This window comes from Lutzomyia longipalpis, chromosome 2, assembly GCF_024334085.1.
Source record: "Lutzomyia longipalpis isolate SR_M1_2022 chromosome 2, ASM2433408v1".
NCBI lineage: Eukaryota > Metazoa > Arthropoda > Insecta > Diptera > Psychodidae > Lutzomyia > Lutzomyia longipalpis.
In genome coordinates this window covers 20,046,147-20,062,363 of record NC_074708.1, presented here as the reverse complement: position 1 = coordinate 20,062,363, position 16,217 = coordinate 20,046,147, and the positions used below count along the sequence as shown (strand labels likewise).

General features: G+C 32.6%; 2 protein-coding genes across 6 annotated transcripts; one reads left to right on the top strand and one right to left on the bottom strand.

Moving 5' to 3' along the window:
- Nucleotides 1–726: 726 nt before the first annotated feature.
- LOC129789404 (blood vessel epicardial substance) lies at nt 727–12,247 on the bottom strand. Of its 5 annotated transcripts, none has more exons than XR_008750443.1 (8): nt 11,400–12,247; nt 6,355–6,955; nt 5,044–5,201; nt 4,762–4,864; nt 4,532–4,681; nt 4,325–4,460; nt 2,563–3,475; nt 727–1,484 (listed from the first exon to the last, which is right to left on the bottom strand). XR_008750443.1 is itself a non-coding variant. In XM_055826204.1 (8 exons), the coding sequence occupies exons 2-7, from the start codon at nt 6,823–6,825 to the stop codon at nt 3,387–3,389; spliced, it is 1,107 nt and encodes a 368-aa protein (XP_055682179.1). In that variant the 5' UTR covers nt 6,826–6,955; nt 11,400–12,181; the 3' UTR covers nt 727–1,484; nt 3,366–3,386. The 5 variants fall into 5 exon arrangements, 4 of the variants coding, with proteins under 4 accessions (XP_055682179.1, XP_055682182.1, XP_055682181.1 ...); XM_055826204.1 differs by having other exon boundaries at nt 3,366–3,475; nt 11,400–12,181; XM_055826207.1 differs by lacking the exon at nt 2,563–3,475 and having other exon boundaries at nt 4,541–4,681; nt 11,400–12,196.
- A 675-nt stretch (nt 12,248–12,922) lies between these two features.
- LOC129789249 (uncharacterized) lies at nt 12,923–13,351 on the top strand. The gene has a single exon (XM_055825901.1). The coding sequence runs from the start codon at nt 12,923–12,925 to the stop codon at nt 13,349–13,351; it is 429 nt and encodes a 142-aa protein (XP_055681876.1).
- The last annotated feature ends 2,866 nt before the right edge of the window (nt 13,352–16,217 follow it).

Here is a 16,217-nt window from a genome sequence, read left to right as displayed (position 1 = left end):
TATTCTGATCCTTAAACTGGTTAAGACTGAAGGAAACACAGCCAAAAAAATGGTCTATCAAGTTTGTTCAGACAGGGAAACCAAAAATATTAGAAGGCAAAAAAGGAGTTTTTGCCTTCTAAACTTTACGCCAGATGCTCTAATTTACAAAAATATTACATCATGTTTTTTTTTAATTTATTTTTTTTTTTAATTATAAAAGGCGGTTTTATGATTTTCGACAATTTTATGAGTATCTCTCTCTCTCCTAAAGTTGTCAGATTATGTAAAAACAAACGTAGGTAGTTATTTATAATACATATTACATTCGAATTATACAAATCACACGATTTTTTTCACATTCTGGGAGAATTTCATAAATATATAATTCAACAAACTTTGATCTTTGAATTGCTTTTTTTTAGAATTATTTTGAACGCCTAATAATTAAAAATAGCATCTTAAGTAATATTTGACACTATATATAATTAATTCCATATTGCAGTATTTAATGGATTAAAACTCCGCTGATAATAATTTGTTGTACCTTGTGATAATTAAAATATATTCTATATATATTCCTTTAACCTTTCGTACGCCATTTAGTAGTAGGTCATCGATAACTGAGCTATATTTTGGATAGGTGATGGGTAATTATTTTGAAAATAAGTTCTTTAGTTACCTGTGAAGATTGTGTAAAAATTTCAGATCGATCTGCAAATCCACTACAAAAAAAATACACAGAAGTAAAATGGGCGTAACGATTAAGTTTGCGTTTCTTTAATTTTCTGATTTTTTTCTCTGGAAATACCTACAATTTACATTTTACAATGGTTCAAAGTTCACTGTTCAAAACACTTCTTCATTCTTTAAACCAATCACATAAAATCTATTACAAAACTCAAATCGCTTTGAATTGGAAAGAATATTTCTTATTATATAGTAAAAAAAATCTCTGATATTCAATGTTGCTTTGGTGTTCTATGAGCCATTTTACTGGTTTAGCATAAGGCAACAAATCAATGATCTTTTACCTAACAGGGAAGATAACGTACTCCTGTATATAAATTTGTGTTTTATGATGATGGTGCTCAAAACGTTTGATTCAAAATAAGTATGATACATATCGGACTGAGATCATCGTACGTTAGAAATAGTAATTCTAGACAATGTTATAATTATAGCATTACAAATTTAATTTCAAAAAGCATCAAATTTAACTTTTTTTTCTCAATTTTAGCACATATATTTTTTTCTGTGAACTTTTCTCCTTCCTTACTTAAACCACTTATTATTCATCACACACTTCAAACTTGATACGATTATGTGTAAAAAAAAATTAGCTTAACCAATTTTTTCTGCGCAAGTTTTGAGAATAAAAATATTGTCCTAATCTCTCATCGCAGCTGCAAAATCTCAACAAATTCTTATTTATGTCTCCTAAACAGCCGTTTCATGGTCAGTCTCCTCGATCCTGCCCAAGCGCCAAGCATTTGGATCGCCAACTGAAAAAATAAACAAAAATTAAATGGTTTTATTATCGCTGTAATTGACTATATAATTTAAGAGTGCATTTAAGAGTTCCCTAATTCTGTCCTTAGTTGTTTATTTACAGCCTTATGCTGTTCCTTATGCACATAAAAACTCAAATGCATGCACTTTTATTTTCAAAAAAAAAGTAAAAACAAGAACTAAAATTAATTTGTTTTTTACTATCTATTTGTGTAACAATAATTTCTGGGTTTCCATAAAAAAATTGCAATACGATTTAAGGATTCATTAAATGATAGGGGAGAGCGGGGTTAAAAAAGTCACTTAAGGGTTTAGAAAAAGCTCAAAATATCATATTTCCCAAATGGATAAAGCGAAATGTTTAGCTCATTTCTTTAGGAAATTTACTGCCCTACAACTCTTTCTCAGATCATTTTGTTCTATCTAGCTAGGAAATATGATATTTTAGACTTTTTCTAAACCCTTAAGTGACTTTATTAGCCCCGCCCTCCCCTAAATAAATTTCTTAAATGTCACATTTATTGATCTGTTGAAAACTCTAATCGACTTAACCGACCACATTGAAAATGTTGACTGATTGCCCTTACTCTTCATGTAACCAGATTGGGATAATATCGGCATAACACTCTTTAATATTAAACTGAAAAATATCAAAATTCAACTTTTGGCATTCGAATTAGTCAGCTTGTTTATCAGTCTGCTTCTTTATTTGAGGTGTATATAAAAAGCCAAGAAATACCGTTTCAATTTTTAATAAACTATCATTAATTACTTTTTGTTATAATGTAACTAATAGAAGTATCTAATTTCAGACAAATAAACAAATAAATAGGAAGGTCAGTAAGTAAAAAAAATCTAATTTTTATACAATTGATTTACAATTTTGAAAAATCCTGGAGCTAAAACCCTAATCAACTAGGAGGTATTATAAAACTTTATTCGTAGGATGCGAGAGGGCACGGTTTATATTGTAAGCTTAGCGCAGGAAATGCTTTAAGATCTTTGTACATATATGTAGGTTTGTAGGATACTAATAGCAAAAGAAACAGAAAAGGGTCTTTTGGAACTTACCGCAATAATAATACTTAGATATCCTAGGCAGAGCTAGGCAAAAGAAAATTTTCCTATTACAAATTTCAAAAAGCAACAACATGGCACAAATTACTTAACGTATTTTCATACAATGCATTTTATTATCAAAGTCACAGGTGATTTCATTAATATTCAGTGTTTAGCATTATTTAAATTTTTATGGTTTATTTTATAAGAATGATTGTAAAAGCTTAATTTTTCGATAAGAGGCAATAGAGTTATAACTAAGGAAAAAAAGATAATTGTAAGCTCATGCCGTCGCAGTGAAAGATATTTCACACTTTGGAGTTTGGACAAACGTATATGGTGGAATCAAGATACATTTCACCCATTTCCGTCGGCATCTAGTACCTCTTCAAATCTAATTTTGTTTATGTGAGAATATTTTTCAAAGTAAATTGCATATTATATTGACTGGATTTTCATAGAAAATATATCAGGATTGAAAATATTGATTTCTAAACTTTATTTATTTATCAAATTGATTTAGTTGTTTTTTTTGTGTTTAAGAAGAATATAAATAGATGCCGTGTTAAAATGTTGACAGCGAATTTTAAACATAAACATATGGATTACAATCGCCTAAAACAATTTACTAAATACAAAAAAAATGTAAGAATATTTTTTTAGGTAGTTGTAGGTAGAGTATTAAATGGAATGGGTATACATATTACTGATTTTACCAAGCTATAGCCTTTGAGAAATGGATTTTAAGTTTTAAAAAAAAAGAAGCTGTACATAAACTAAACATAAAAGAGCAAAACATAAATTAAAATATCTACATAGAAAGAGAACAAAGATGCTCAGCAAGTAGACGTTTTAAGATCAGCAGATGCAACCATTGATGGCAGGAACGCTCGATAGGAACTTCCGAGCAAAGGTACATGCTCCTCTAAAATAAAAAGAGAGAAAAAAAGGAAGACAATATGAACATTTAATAAGAATAATGGAATAGCACAAACAAAAAAAAGAATGAAAAAAAATATGCCATCGAACATGAAAAATACAAATAGAATGTATTTTTTTTTTCAAATTTCCATACATTGTGCTCTATTCATTGCGCCCCTGACCCCCTTCCCTTCTTCCATTGAAGAGTTCAATTATTGATATCATTTTAATAATCGTTAAAAATTACGATATTTAGTTAGTCATCTCAGTTGATACTTAAACGGTGAATGATTCATTAACTATGAACCAATTAATGTAAGCTTTAGAGGCTTTTTACGTTATGAAATATCCTTCACAGAACTTGACAATATTTTTGTGAATTTTAAAATTAAATAAAGACAAAAACTAAAAGTTTAATGAGAAAATAAACGAGGAAACTTCTTCGATAAATGAGTGAGTGATGAATGCATTCCTCAAAAGCTTTAAGATTCTAAAAATCAAAATTAAAAAGAAAATGAACATGTATAAATACAAAAAAGCGGACACATAAAAGCTAATTTTACTCGTATGTACATCATATTACAGTGATCACAATATCATGGATTTCTGAAAGTGGTGTAAGAAAAGTAAATCAATTTGCAAAACATCCACAATATGGAATACATCAGGCACTAATGCTCTAACATGCTTTTTGGCTTTATTCGTTTATTCTGTTTTGTTTTTTTTTTCGAATTTGGTTCACACCTCATAGCTCATTATGTTATTGGACTGAGGCGCAGGACTGCTGAATATTCTTTCACAAAGTAGACATGATGAACTAAATAGTGTCACGTGAGGGCATCTTCTCACTCACCTTGAAGTTGACGATTGATTAATGCCGTTATACCGTGCCCATCACTTGTCTTCTTCATAAGTAACATGGGCTTATCCTCAACATCATCATATCCAGAAGATATGAATCCATTGCTCGCTGCCATAGTTTCGCTCACCTGCAAGAAAATAAAACATTTTGCGTCAACTTCTTGCTCATGAAAGTAAAAATCATTATATTACGATAGACCTGGGTCACCTGCATGAGCTTCTTCACAACATCCCGGCCGAGTATGTGATCAAAGACTGCTTGGAGAAATGGTTCGGCCATTATTGACAATTTCAGCTTATCTCGATGCCAGATTAGAACCCGAGACTCCTCCATAGCCATTATTGAAACCTGATCATTAATGAAAAAGAAAACAATATTTTAGAATATCATGTATGAATAAATCCTTAGTAAGAAATTTATGATCGTACTTGAAAAAAATCATCCGTAGAGACCCCAAACCACTCTGGAGAGTCTAGAAACTGATGTGGAAACACTATGTGTAGTGCTCTTTGATTTTGCGATACGACTAGTCTAAAAATAATGTAAAATAAAGGCTTATAAAAGGCATTATCTGTGTAATATTTCCTTGAATATTTCCAAATAAACAGAAAGATATAACTTAAAGACATAGAAATGCATAAAAAATTCCCCATAAAATGATTTAGTCCTTCAATAAAAATGTAGAATAACAACAATAATGCAAAACTCACTTTCCTGACAGCACTAGGGATAGACTGTCTACTTTGGTGACTTTTTCTTGTGCATAGACTTCTTGGTATTTGAGTGATCGTACCAGTTTCATACAGTTCAGAACTTTTTTGAATTGATGACGGGACACTCTAAGAGGTTGAAAAAGTGCTGCATATACCTTAAAAAAACAGGAAGAAAAAAGTTTATCAATCATTATGAAATTATAGAGAACCTTTTATTAAAATTTAAATAATTTTTTTTTGGATTCAGTAAAAATGTAGTCATTCTGTATTTTGTAAATATTAATATTAAAAATTTCTGTGTAAGATAATTTTTTTTGAGAAGAAATTACATCTTATACAGTTCTTTATGATATTACTTATGATGACAGATTTATTCCATAAGAATATTAATCGTTTTATGTAATTAAAAACGACAAGGAAGATTGTATATTGTGTAACTTTAATGTTACAAACAAGCCATTAATTCAAATTTTAGGACAAAGTGGCACGCAATACCCGCAATACTAAAAGAATGAAAGAAAGTATTACATATACAGAACTCTGTAGCGTAGCTGATTTAGAAAATATGTAAAACACACGTATGAATTATAATTCTATACGAAAAGTTAAAGGTTTAGTTTATCCTGACTTGTTGCTCACCAAAAATAAACTCAATTGATACCCTTTATCCTATTTATAGTTTAGCTAATTGAAACACCATGTTTATTCATGGTTGCGTGTGACAAATTAATATAATCAAATATCAGGGTAATGTACATTTTATTTCCATGTAATTTACTATAGTTTATTGTATACACGATTAATATTATGGTCTTGTTTTATTAAATTCTACTATATAGGTTATATGTGAATATTTTTAATCAAGATATCATTTTGAAATCATTTACTAAGTTTGGATCACAAATAATACCTATATACTCCATGTTTGAGAATGATTGGTGACTTAATTGAAAAAAAATACAGATATAAGCCAAGTTTGTTTTTGGAAGAAACTTAGGACTTAAATTCACAGAATGGAAAGAGAGGTGGGTGAGAGATATGTAGAAAAAGTGGAGAAAACATGATATAACCAGCAGCTATGTGTCGCTTGAATAAATTTTATTGAATGTGTGATTCATATCAGTAATTGCGATTTAGTGGTAATATAACACGTGATGTTTAGCCCTAATGCTATTCATGCACTATTAGTATTTAAAAAAATACATTATAAGATTATTAGAGCTAAAGAAAGAAAAACAATTTTCTTTTGAATTTTAACTTCGTGTAGATATAGGAATTGATATAGAATCCTTTCTACATGAGACTCACCGATTCAATTTCCTTTTCAAATTTGACGGGACGCAGACGAAACAAGAGCACAATCACATGTATAAAATTAATCACAAGGAACACTATGGCCCATACAAAGGCATCCACTGTACACTCTACGAGCCATCCCCACATTGCCATGAGAACACATCCAATCACAAGGACACTTCGTAGCCAAAGTTGACCATAAGGGTTTCCCGGCGCAAGGAAAGCTACTGCCATTATTGCGTTGCCGAGCTGATAGTACAGATGATGTGGCGTACGCAATGTTGGGCATGCTGTTGTGAAATCCATTCCAATGGTCCACTCGACGGGTGATGGATCGAGCCGAAATGTATAGTTCTCCATATTCATGTTCTCTTCAGAACTTCCACTCGAATCTGCCAAAACATTCTCCCGCCCAATTCCACTGGCTACATTCTGACCCGTGGACTCTACCAGTCCAAGTGTTAGAGCGCTTAGCAGTAGCATCCTGTGAGGTGCTCTATCGACAATGGAGTAGACAATTTTATACGTGATGTTTTAACACGTCCCACGATCCAAATTTAATTATAATACGCTTAAGATCAGACATGATGTTTTGTTCACCACCTCGACCAATCTGGAATAAATAAATAAATAATATAAAATCATTTATTATATTATTTTTTTATAAAAACTGTAGGTACTGTGATAATACTTATGAAATATAATTTATCCATTGGTTACGAGTTTGTGTTATAAACTGCATATTGGCTAGTATTTCTTTTAGTTTGAAAATATATTATTAGGAAAATCATATGTATATACCATATATTAATTTATTAATTTTTATTTGACATTTTCTTTTCACAAAAAAAGTTCATGATTAATTTTTTCCATTAACAAATTACTTGCCCCTTTCCTCACATTTTACCAATAAGCTCCACATACCCATTGATCCCCCAGATCATTATTTTTCTGTTTCACTTTTCCAATCGCATTCGTTTATCGTATATGTTTATAATCGCACATTGAGTAATTTACTGTATTGATTTTGTCATATTAAACTTCAACTGTGTGTACTTTTATCACCAACTTCTGAGTTTTCATGACATGTCAGCTGTATAAAAAATAATAGGCGGTACCTGTGTATGAATAAGATAACTGTACCTACCTATTACATACAAGGTATTTTAACTCATCTGCATGTAGCGATATTCTATGATTTTCTGAATTTTTATTTCAATTTGGATAAATTGAATCTACAGTATTTGCTCTTATTGGAGGCGACTTCAGGGACAAATTTTATATAGCAAGATTTTCATCAATGTGTAAATTTTTTGGTTTTATTATTTTTTTCGTAATACACACATCTTGAAGTCAACAAATTTCGTGGGTTTTTCTTCAACAAAACGCCTCCACACAAATGATGCATACACAAACTCAACTACAGACAATATCTAACTAATAAGTTTATGAATTGGAAGACAAACAATATTCTCAGATATTGATTCTTTTTAGACTGTGAGAGGTCCGGTATTATACGCTCTTTTTTAATGCTCCCATTCATACAATAGCGAGGAATGAAATTACCAAATTAAAACATCAAACAGAGTTTTGTACCAAAGCAAAAGAAAAATGTATATAAGTAGGTACCCTAGAATTATAGCTTTACTAAAGGATGTTGAGTTTCAAAACAGATGAGAAAAATCAATTCGATACGACGTATAAGACTGGTCTGAAAGATTTGAGATCCAGATGCTGCACATCAACTATGATCTTTTCAAATAAGAACCAATAATGTCTAAAATTCGTGTATGGAGCTGGAGGTGAGCAAACACGAGAATTCCCACCAATTTTCTTTCCCTATCACACAACATCAGGAAAAATTGCAAATAATTACAAAATATGTATCATATTTAATAAAACAGACAGCGCACTATATATTGTATGTAAGTCATGTAGTTATAAGATGCTAATAATGTTATCACGACACATATCCGGTTGAGAGATTTTTTTGCTTCATATAGTCATACAGAGTGATGAAAAATAGATTATTACGTTTACGAAATAATACATTTTTTTTAAATGTTTTCTTCTAAATATTTTAAAATTTATCTATGAAAAGTTTAAAATTTGATACTATTCGATTGTAGTAAAATAAATTCATTTTTCGATTTTAACACGTAAAATCGTAGGCAATGCATGTTGTAATCCATGTGGGCTATAGGGGTAACTGGGGTAAAATGGTGAATCGGGAAAAAAATTAAATTCAATATCTCATGAAATACATTGTCCTAATCATTCTCATTCAGTTAACAGGTGCTTCTTACATCTCTTCATAATCCCAGAAAATTTTAGTCATGTAGGACAAATACTTTGGATTTTATTGAGGAAAATAATTTTCCGATGTCTAAAGTTACTTTTACCACCTTACCATATTTCAATTCTTACCATCTTATTCTGTGTAATAAATTATGAAAATGCATTTTTTCAATAAAGCAATTATTGCTGAACACAAACCTATTCTGATTTTTCCCAGAAATTTTCCGAGTTTTCTATTATAAAGTTTTCACTAAATTGTAGCACTTGGGGCAAGACGGTGAATACTTTTTGGGGTAAAATGGTGAAAAATTTGCCTCCTTCCACTCATATAGTGTTTTCTCTTTCTACAATCTATTTTACTGTTGACGCGTAATTGAATAATCGCCCAACATTTTCGCCCTTCAAAATCAATGTTTTTATTCCATTCAATTCTTCACAGATAATATGTATTAGGTAGATTAGGTAATATAAACAATTAATTAACTCGAAATAATGTTTTTTTCGTAATTTTTCTTAGAAAATTTCTCCTTGTTAAATAAATTATTATATTGATTTTGCTACCAAAGTAGCTACGAGTATGAAATTCCTTGTCCGCTGGGTTTTTGTTGCACACAGATCTGACGGGAAGTTGTAGAAAACAAACAAATGGAGGTGCTTTTCCACAAAATTTGTGTTTTATCAATTTTATAGAACTAAAAAGTGAATAATCATTACGATACGAAGTGAAATCTCTCAATCGAAACCGGTAAGTTTATCCCAAAGCAAATCAATAACCTCTCAGACATGGATTTTCAAAGAAAAACGCATTTGAAAATCATTCACCATTTTACCCCAGGATTTTTGGAACAGGCAAATGTGGAAGGGTTTGGAAAATGGCATGAAAAAGCATTTTCCCGTTGAGATAGAGAAAAATCGTCTGAGACAAAGTTGTAGCTCGGAAAATTTTCTATAAGATCGTTGTCATGGGAAATCTCAAATATTTCCACGGAACTCATGAAAAATTATTTCCCAAAAATTCACCGAATTACCCCAGGTTCCCCTATACACTTCTCAGTTATAATGAACTACATATTGTTGGTTCAGTTATGTAAATTATATTTTCTATGTATTTCAGTTTAGTTTGAAAGATTTTTCGAAAAAGGATTTTCAGCCTCTTTTGAATTATATTATATGAGTATAGGGGAGACCGGGGTAAAATAAGTCATTTTCGAATTTTCAAATGCCAATTTCTCCGAAGTTATAAATCGGAAAAATCGGAAAAAATAGGGTGGAAAGCCTTATACACCTACAATTTTTGACAGTAATTTGGAGGTTATCCGATCAGTACTTTAGGAGTTAAAAATGAAAATAGATTTTTGGCCCATTTCCCAAACTTTTGCGTATTGAGATAAACGCGTTTTCCGAAGTTTTTCTTCAGCAATTTTCCAATCTGATAATTTTTCTCACTAGCTGGGTTACTACAGAAAACGTTGCCAAGGTGTATTTTTCATTAACTTTTAATGATTTTTCTGAACAATTATTTGAATCAAAACATACCCCTTGGGGTAGATCGGGTCAACCCATGTAAATCATACGGGAGTTCGAAATTTTTGACATATTTTCTATTCATTTGTTGCAAAATGGCGTGTTTGAGAAAATCGCAAAATTCTCTGTTTTAGTGCGTATAAAAGTGAAATTCCTTGTCGCGGATCAAAAGGTGAGAAGTTTAGCTATCAACTACTGTCAATCTCTCAGGTGGGAAATCATTGGAAATGTCGGAAAATTCGACCGACTTTATTTAGCCAACTGGTTTATTTACCCGCCGCGTTTAAAAAAAATCAGAAGCGGAAGGGTTCAGGAAAAGCTCGAAAACTCATATTTCCCGTGGAGATAGAGAAAAATGGTCTGAGACAAAGTTGTAGGCAAGGAAATTTCCTATAAGAATGACCTATTGAGGAAATTTTCTTGTCCTTGGGGAATCCTGCAGATAAGGATTTATGCAAATTGACTTTTTTTACCCCGGTCTCCCCTATGTATGTTATGTATATTAAGCTGATTATTACAAAATTAACCCTTTCGCGTCCAAGTGAAACATTGAAACACGCGCTCCTTTAATCGCGATATTCATTCTATGGAAGTTCTCAGAAAATATTTCTCAGGCAGAACGTTTCCTTTGGCATAATTTACGTAAATTTAACGCATTTTTAAGTTGGAAAAACAATAAGTAAAATTTTGTTTCACGTTTGTTGAGAAAGGGTTAAAGGTGCCAAAAATGAAATTTGTGGACAATTCTTTGGGGATATAAAGGGGAGCGGCATAATAAGTCTAAACCACTCAACATATACCTACTAATTCAAAGAACAAAGCATATTGTATAGAATACTAAAAAAAAAAAATTTTGTTCGAAAATTGGACATCTTTCTATTGACTTAGGGTCAGGGGGTAACGGGTAGATAGATCTACTAAAAGGGATACTAAATAGTTCAATTAAAGTAATTACTTCTATTACAATGTGACGTTACATTCTTTAACAATCGAATAGATATACATATCTCTACCTATGATTAGAAAATTTAGTAAGTATGTAATATTGTTGTAAAGGAGTAAAATATGTATCCTCAACCCCTTCTTCTCAAGCCGAAGCGAAAGTCGTGCTGCTCAACGGTGTCGGCTGCATTTTGCACACAAAATTTATTCACCGCGAAAAAATCGATAAAAACACACACACCAATATTTATATGTAATTTGCAAACTCTTTCACACAGAGTTAAATTGCTTACCGCATTCACAATGTGCCCAATAAGAACGATTAATATATTGCGAAAAAAGTCCTCCTTGGCCTATCTTCGCCTCACGGGACTGCACCCAAAATTTTCCAGGGTATGTTGGGGCCACACAGTCCTACGCTCCCACAAATTGCTGGTTAGCAATTTCATACATTCACTTGTTTACTTTTAATGCTTCACGGTAATAGTTTTGCTCAACAATTTTCCTTACATATGTACGCTTTCTTATTACAATTTAATATTTAAACATAGATGCTACCAATTTTCCACTCTCAATTCTTTCACATTGCGTTCGCCAACACCTCCACCCCCGACCATGGACAACTTTATACTGACTGACTTGACTGATTGAAACGAGCGCGCGCGAGCACTTGACAGAAGTTCTCCGCACTATGTCGTATGACAGAGTATAATATTTGTCTTAAGACAAAATCAGACAAATACCTGACAAGGTATAAAAGTTTTAATTATAACATTATTTACATTGCTTCCGTCCGAAAAAAAATTCTATGTATGACAACATAAGACGCTGTTGTATAGCGCGTATTATGATTATCTTACGACAGGTTTATATTTCTTCTTCTTCATGTCTTATGAATGTCTTATAACACGTCTCATGCAAATCATATGACGTGTCGTGCAGCCAGAATTTCAGTGCCACCAATTGGCCATAGCTGAATGTCTATTATTTAGCTATGGATACATCGAAGCAATTCCATTGCAGCCTGTTGCCAATTTCTTGCGAAATACGTAGTTATTCCGCAGTACATCCAAACATTTTCACAATTTTTTTTCTCGTCACATACAAAACAAAAGTTTGTTTATAATAATTTTTCCTACAATTCCCACGAGAGGCGCAATGTTCGCTAAGGCGACAAAATACTACTCTTAACGTTTCAAAAATTTCCACTTCGATTTATGGCGCTGTTGTTTGAAAAGAAGTAAGACAGATATATTTTTTGTGCCATTTCAGTACGAATCTCTCACTCGCACGTAAGTATATGTATCGTTTTTCGCAATTCTCTCGCATTTTCCGCGAAAATTCATCGGGTTAATCGTGCTTAGAAGGCGAATAAACCGCCGCCAGTTAAAAAAAAATAAAACGGCCAAAATTCGAGCCGAAAAAATTGGTGCAAAGTCCACAAGAATACTGCAAATTGAGCCCCAATTTATTTACAGACTTTACAGAAGATACCTAATGGACCCCGGAGCATCCCCAGCTATTTCAGAAGAACCAAAAATGGGTTTTTTGTCGGAAAATTAGAAAATTTCGACCTTTGCACAAATACTAATTCATTAAGTGAAGACCCCTCGTAATGTAAGAAAAAATAATACGAAATATATTTTTTTTAAACCGTTGGAAAAATTTTTCAGAATAGTTCAACAAAGCGCCTTTTGCAAAATTAGTCCGAAATTAGAACCTTATCACTGAAAGCAATACATTATTTCCATCAAATCTGTGGTAATTCATCATCGGTGTAATCAAAACACGTTATAACGCGTCATTGTTCATCAACATGGTTCGTACAAAGCAGACCGCTCGTAAATCGACCAAAAACTTCACGCCTGTGAAGAAGCAGCATAAGAAGTCGCCATCCTCTAAGCATCCTGACCACAAATGTGTTCCTTATTCATATCGAGATGAGGTTCGTCATCGCTACCGTCCTGGAGTTGTGGCCCTACGTGAGATTCGTCGATACCAGAAATCTACTGAGTTGCTGATCCCAAAGCTGCCCTTTCAACGTCTCGTACGGGAAGTTGCTCAAAATTTGAAGGTCAATGTCGGCTTTCAGTCGGCTGCCATTGCAACTCTTCAGGAGGCTTCCGAGTCCTATCTTGTTGGCCTATTCGAAGATACCAACTTGTGCGCTATACACGCAAATCGTGTAACCATCATGCCCAGGGACATCCAGCTGGCTCGTCGTATCCGTGGCGAACGTACATAATTTCCCTTGGGACATTTGAAATGTATCCAATCCAATGTATCAATGTTAAAACAGGTACATTTATTTTCTTACTAAAATAATTGAATTACTCGAATTACTCGAATAACTATCCCTAGTATTGAAATCACTAAAATGGATTTTCTTGTTTTTTTTTTATTTTTTTTCTGTATAATTATGTTGAAAATACAAATGAATAAAACCAATAAAACATAATTTATGTCTATGTACTATACCTAAACATACTTTATTAGCTGTGATTCTTTCTTAAAAGAAGCACAGCTTCTGTGTACACTCAAAAATCCAAAGTCGTCAGATCGGGCTCAAACTTGGGATGACCACGAATTAGGGTCCCCACATTCCAAAAAACGTATGCGCCAAAAATCGGTCCGTCCGTCCGGCCGTCCGGCCTTCCGGCCGTCTGGCCGGCCGGAACCTTTCGTTAAATTACAAGAGAACGGTAATAGATAAAGACTTGCGGTCAACGGCAAAGTTCATATATCGGGTGGAAGACATACGATTATGAAGTCAAATCCACCCCCCCACCCCTTCGTCCGCCATTTTGAATAACCGCCAAAATTTGTTTTTGCTATATCTCAGCCCCTATAATAGGTAGAGGTCTGAAATTTTTATATGTTGTAGGGGCCATCAATACCTTTCCAACGATACCTCATTTTTGAAAATCGGTCAAGCCGTTTAGCCAATATGGCCGTCACAAATTTTCATCGAAAATCGGCCATAACTCGAGAACGGCTTGACCGATTTTGATCAGCTCGGGCTCAAATGACAGATCTCAAGAAGCCCTACAACCGCTCGGAACATTACAAGTTCAAAAAATGACCGCAAGTGGCGCTAAAATCGAAAACAAAATTTTCGATGAGTTTTCGATGAATATCTCGAGCACCGCTTTATAGAATTGCTTCAAATTTTGATATGTTATAGCTGACTATATTATCTAGCTCCATGCCAAAAATGAAGAAAATCTATGTAGCTGTTCCGGAGATATCGCGTTTTAAAGTTAACATGTCATATCTTGAGTTGCATAAAACCAACGCCCCGCGAAGCGGGGCGTTTTATATATACATATATAAAAGTAAAGTAAAATATATATAAATGCATAGATATACACATTATATATACATATAAAAATGCAAAGATAAATATTAAATAAAAATATAGCATGGATGGAACAGTATAAAGCGAAAGAACGGTAAGTAAAACTTACGGGCTGTGATTCTTTCTTTGTCAGTGAAATGTGAAATTGACGGAAAATTGAGGATGGGCAAATTTTGAGGAAGGCTTTCTCGCGTACCGAATCACAGCCAACGCCCACGATTAAGGCTTCTCACAAATTATCTGCGCGTTGGCTGTGATTCGGTGCGCGAGAAAGCCTTCCTCAAAATTTGCCCATCCTCAATTTTCCGTCAATTTCACATTTCACTGACAAAGAAAGAATCACAGCCCGTAAGTTTTACTTACCGTTCTTTCGCTTTATACTGTTCCATCCATGCTATATTTTTATTTAATATTTATCTTTGCATTTTTATATGTATATATTTTTAAATGTGGAAATGCGGTCATTTATCAATTTCAAACAGATCAACTCCCGTGCTTCATTCCCCCAATTTATTTTCTTTAATTCTTCGCATGTTGAAACTTAATCCTAAACGTTAGGTACCTTTAATTAAGCTTAATCTCAAATGAGAAACTGTACAAAATCTGAAATTTCGTACCTAATATCTAGTTTAATATCTTGTAATACGTTGTAGGTCACGAAATTTCTTTATTTTATGAATGTATATCCTTTAATAAGAATGTGAGGGGTCTTATTGAAATAATTTTTGACTCGCTCCGGCACCATATATTCCGCGTCATTTAATTCCTCGTCACCCTGAACTATTTAGTGTTTTCGTTTTTACTTCAGCTCAATGGCATAAATGGCGAGGCACATGCCTTGGAAGGAGTTGAAAGAAAAAAATCAATAAACACATGTTGAATAATATTTCTTATCTGTGGCAAAGGTCTTATTTTATTTATTTTTTAGCATAATTCATTTAGAACTGAATACCCTATAATCTATCTAGGTACCTACACAACAGCAACAGTTCGCCTTTAAAATAACTTCGTAAAATTGGTAGTTTAGAAATTTATTTATCATGAGACCTTTTTTATCAGAATTTTTGTCATTTTTGCTTATTCAAAATTGGAAAAATATTCAAAGGAGGAGTTTCAAATGAAAAAAAAAACTTCATTGAAGAATTTCAACAATGCACTTATGCGACTTATACACATTTCGTGTAAATACAAGCTGTTGAGAATTATCAGCTCCTAAACGAAAAAAAAAGAATTTGTTAGACACTAAATGTGTAGTTTTTTTTCCATAGAAAACCAATTGTGTTTAAAAAGAGCAATGTAAGGTATTTTATTCTTAAAATGTAATTATAAATCCAACTTCAAATAATGTATACAAATATTTGCTTTATTTTCGTCGACACTCATCAGGAATCTTAGAAGAAAAAATACCAACCGAAAAAAAATTTTAAAAAAATCAAAAAATTGAGGTTTATTACCACAATTATAATATTTTAAAAAATCAATACCTAATCGTATTATGTGTGCACCTTCCGATATGATCATTCAAAAACCAATATCAAAATATTAAGAATATAGGTATACTACCTGTACAAAATGCTCAGAATAGGAAACTGCATAAGATTCATTGAGATTTTTTTCATCATGGGAAAAGCATTTTTTTTTTCAAACACAATGAAATCATCGTTCCGCGAATGCGGCTGGTGTTAGAAGAGCGCCCAGGGTAATATTTTTATGAATGAAGTTTTCTCTTTAATTTTGCCAAGCGGCGATCTCA

Coding starts and splice junctions, on each gene's coding strand:
- LOC129789404 (XM_055826204.1), bottom strand. CDS start 6,825: ATGCTACTGCTAAGCGCTCTAACACTTGGACTGGTAGAGTCCACGGGT. Junction 4,682..4,761: donor CTACGGATGATTTTTTTCAA/GTACGATCATAA, acceptor ATTAATGATCAG/GTTTCAATAATGGCTATGGA. Junction 3,476..4,324: donor AATCAATCGTCAACTTCAAG/GTGAGTGAGAAG, acceptor TTTTTATTTTAG/AGGAGCATGTACCTTTGCTC.
- LOC129789249 (XM_055825901.1), top strand. CDS start 12,923: ATGGTTCGTACAAAGCAGACCGCTCGTAAATCGACCAAAAACTTCACG.